The following is a 2,940-nucleotide window of genomic DNA, read 5'->3' as shown; positions in this document are numbered from 1 at the left end:
AAATCAGGGCCGGGGATATAGCTCATTGGCACAAGGGCCTGCCTGACAAGTGCAAGGTCCTGAGTTCAATTCCCAGATCACACCAAAAAAAAAGGCAAAGAAAAAATCCACAGCAGTATGTGCCAAAATAAGACTAATGAGCAAACATTTCAGGTTATGGGGCCGCCATTCACCCGATAAATCCTTGTGTGAAGAGACTTATTGTGCTCTCTAAGCAATGTCTGACAATATGCAAAATAAATACTCTCATAGCCATGATCAAAAATGATTCCGTGCATGCATTACAAAGAAACTATAATTACACAATAGGGAAAACATCCCTGAGCTGTTTTCCCTCCAGCTTTACTCCCCTGCTATGAGCCAGCGTCCTCTGTCTGCCCGGATGCTCCAGGGAGAAGACAGATCATCCCGGGAGGGCTCTGCGTCCCTCTCTCTCCTGCAAACACCAGGCGCAGCCTCGCTCCAGGGACCACGACCCTGCTCAGAAACACCGTGTACTTTTTCTAGACCAGTGCACCCTGAAGACGTAAGAACATGTCTCTCCGAATCCAGCCCAGGGCCGCTCCGACTCAGAGATCCCCCGGGGACTGTGAAGTCCTCCCCGCTCTCCTGTGTGCAGGCTGCCCCAACAGAGTTATCTAAGAGTGCGACAGATCCTTGAAGAGCGCGTTGCCAGGGCGCTGCACTTCCGCCCTGTCCAGGGAGAGCGACCACTCGCTCACCGCCAGTAAGTGACGCCCTCGCCTTGAGCGGCTGGTCCTTCCTGACCTTCTGCGATCACAGATTTCCGCTCACTGCAATGAAGGTGCAGGGCACAGAACCATTAAATGGCCTCAGTTTTCTCCTCCTCTGGACTTTGGATTCTAGCAGCCAGCCACACTCCGGGGCACACTTGTGACTCCGCAGCTAGCTCAGGCGAACTCCGGCTTTGGACACCTCCCCAGCTGTCCCACAGGACCTTCCCAGTGGTCATGGCTCAGTCGTGACTGGCTCATACGCTGAAGGGTGAGTGTTTACTGTGACCCGTGGGTGCGTCTTTGGGACAGAATGGACTGCGTCTGTTAGTGGGGAGGTTGGTTCTGGGCTCGCAATCTGGGTGTGCGGTGTGGCCCAGTACTGCCCTGCAGCCCCGGGGCTGGGGTGCTGTGGAGCACGTCCAGGGATGGGTCAGAGCACCGGAAAGCGAGCCCGCTGAACTCGCACGCCAACCCTCATCTCCCGGAAACACACGCATTCCCTGCACGTTACCGCCTGTGCGTGAGCACCCGTCTAGCTCCCCACAGAGGTCCTTGCCCACAGGTCATCTCAGCCTCTGTCTGTCCGTCCAGCTGTGTGACTCCCCCCTCCCCCCGCTGCGGCGTGCCTCTCTCCTGCCAGCCGTCCTCACTCACCCCTTGTCTCCCCACTCCTCGGGACACCCGGTCCTGTGAGTGTCAGCGGCACCCTGACCTGGAGGACCTCAGATGTGTCCCCTAGACGCTGTCTCCGGGCGGCAGTGTCCCCAGTCAGACAACTGTCTTCCCCTTTGGTGAAGCCTAGCGCTCTCCAGCCCCTCTCCTACACAGGCACAAAGGGGGGCATCAGGGAGTGCTTCGTTTTAACTTTTTTATTGACACAATATTTACACATTTACATGGATGCGATGGCATGCTATGTTTAGTTCTCCTACACACCAGCAAGGAGCCAGTCAGAGTAATTAACATGTCCATCCCCTAGAACTATGTTCTGCTTCTCCTCAGGAGCAAATCCTCCCTGGGAGGACGCTGAGGTCGCACTGCACTGCTGCCAGCTGTCCTCCCCACTGTGCCTGGGGCACAGAGCTGCCCCTGCAGCCACGCAGCGGCTCTGACGCATGCCCACTGCCCCTACACCCCGGTCTCCAGAGCTCCTGTCTGCCCTCAGCCTTGGGGACATCAGGGGTTTTGGATTCCACGTGTGTGTGTGATCACACCGCTAAAGGCATCTTTAAACACTTGGAATGTGCGTGAGGGTCAGGCTCATTTTGCTTGGTAGAACTTCAGCTACAAGGACGGCTAAGTTACTTCAAGCTCTGGGGTTGTTTAAGTTCATAGCCGCTCTGTTCCCCAAATGGGGTGAATCTCAGTATCATAAACGCATTCTTCTGTTTGAAATACAGGACCGGATAGGCGATGTTTTTTCAAGCAACCGCGCCACGTGAAGCTGGACTTGCTCGGGTTCCTCCCTGTGGACCTCTGACTTCACACAGGGCCTGCTCAGCGCGTTTGCTCCCCTCCGTGTGAGGACCAGCAGAGGACGCCGGGGATCTGCAGCCCCAGGAGCTCTTCCCTGGCTGGCCGTGTGGTCCCCATCACCGCAGACCACTGTCCCAACACAGCACCTCGGGACGCCGTGACTGTGTGACCGCCTTGTGCCAGGCACTGGGCTCCGCGCTGGAGACGGAGAGGCGAAGGAAGCAGGGAGGAAAGTGGCTGCCTGGGACTTTTAATCCCGCGAAGAGAGGCGGGACAACTAGCAGCGTGCTGCAGCGGGTGGCCATTAACAACAGCCCCGGCAGAGGGAACGAAGGGAGCTGGGTGTGAGTGTCGAAACCGAGGAGGAAGTGCAGGGGTGAGAGGCCAGCGAAGGGGACCCGGGAGGAGAGCAGGGTGAGGCGGCTTGCCGGGGGGCAGTGTTTTGCGGGTGTGCGCCGGCCCAGAGGGTTGGGGCAGCGCCACAGGCCACACCCGCGCGCTGGACGCCCTCGGGCTCGCTGGGGACGCGCGGTGGCGCTCAGGGAGGGCAGCACACTGGAGCGAGTCCGGAGAGCCGTGCGGACCGCGCGGGGCACAGGCGCGGCGGGGTCCCGGCCCGGGCATAAGTAACGAGGAGCTCCCGGCTCCGGGCGCGGGGCGCGGCTCCCCCTGCAGTGGGCGATCGATCGGGAGCCCTCGGGTCCCCCGTGTGCGGGCGAAGCCGGGC

The 2,940-nt window shown here is 59.3% G+C and overlaps 1 protein-coding gene across 1 annotated transcript in view; it reads right to left on the bottom strand.

Annotated features, from left to right (window-relative positions):
* Gcsaml (germinal center-associated, signaling and motility-like) overlaps positions 1 to 1,854 on the bottom strand; it is a 32,657-nt gene extending 30,803 nt beyond the window's left edge. The window contains exons 1-4 of the mRNA XM_013509730.1: positions 1,702 to 1,854; positions 1,450 to 1,557; positions 998 to 1,143; positions 723 to 794 (exon numbers count right to left, since the gene is read on the bottom strand). Coding sequence (XP_013365184.1) covers positions 723 to 794; positions 998 to 1,143; positions 1,450 to 1,557; positions 1,702 to 1,854 — 479 coding nt within the window. The remainder of the gene's footprint in view (positions 1 to 722; positions 795 to 997; positions 1,144 to 1,449; positions 1,558 to 1,701) is intronic.
* Between the last annotated feature and the right edge of the window lie 1,086 nt (positions 1,855 to 2,940).

This window comes from Chinchilla lanigera, unplaced genomic scaffold (genome assembly GCF_000276665.1).
Source record: "Chinchilla lanigera isolate Chin_1 unplaced genomic scaffold, ChiLan1.0 scaffold00180, whole genome shotgun sequence".
Lineage (NCBI taxonomy): Eukaryota > Metazoa > Chordata > Mammalia > Rodentia > Chinchillidae > Chinchilla > Chinchilla lanigera.
Note: the sequence above shows the minus strand (reverse complement) of the source record. Positions and strands in the feature narration are given on the sequence as shown.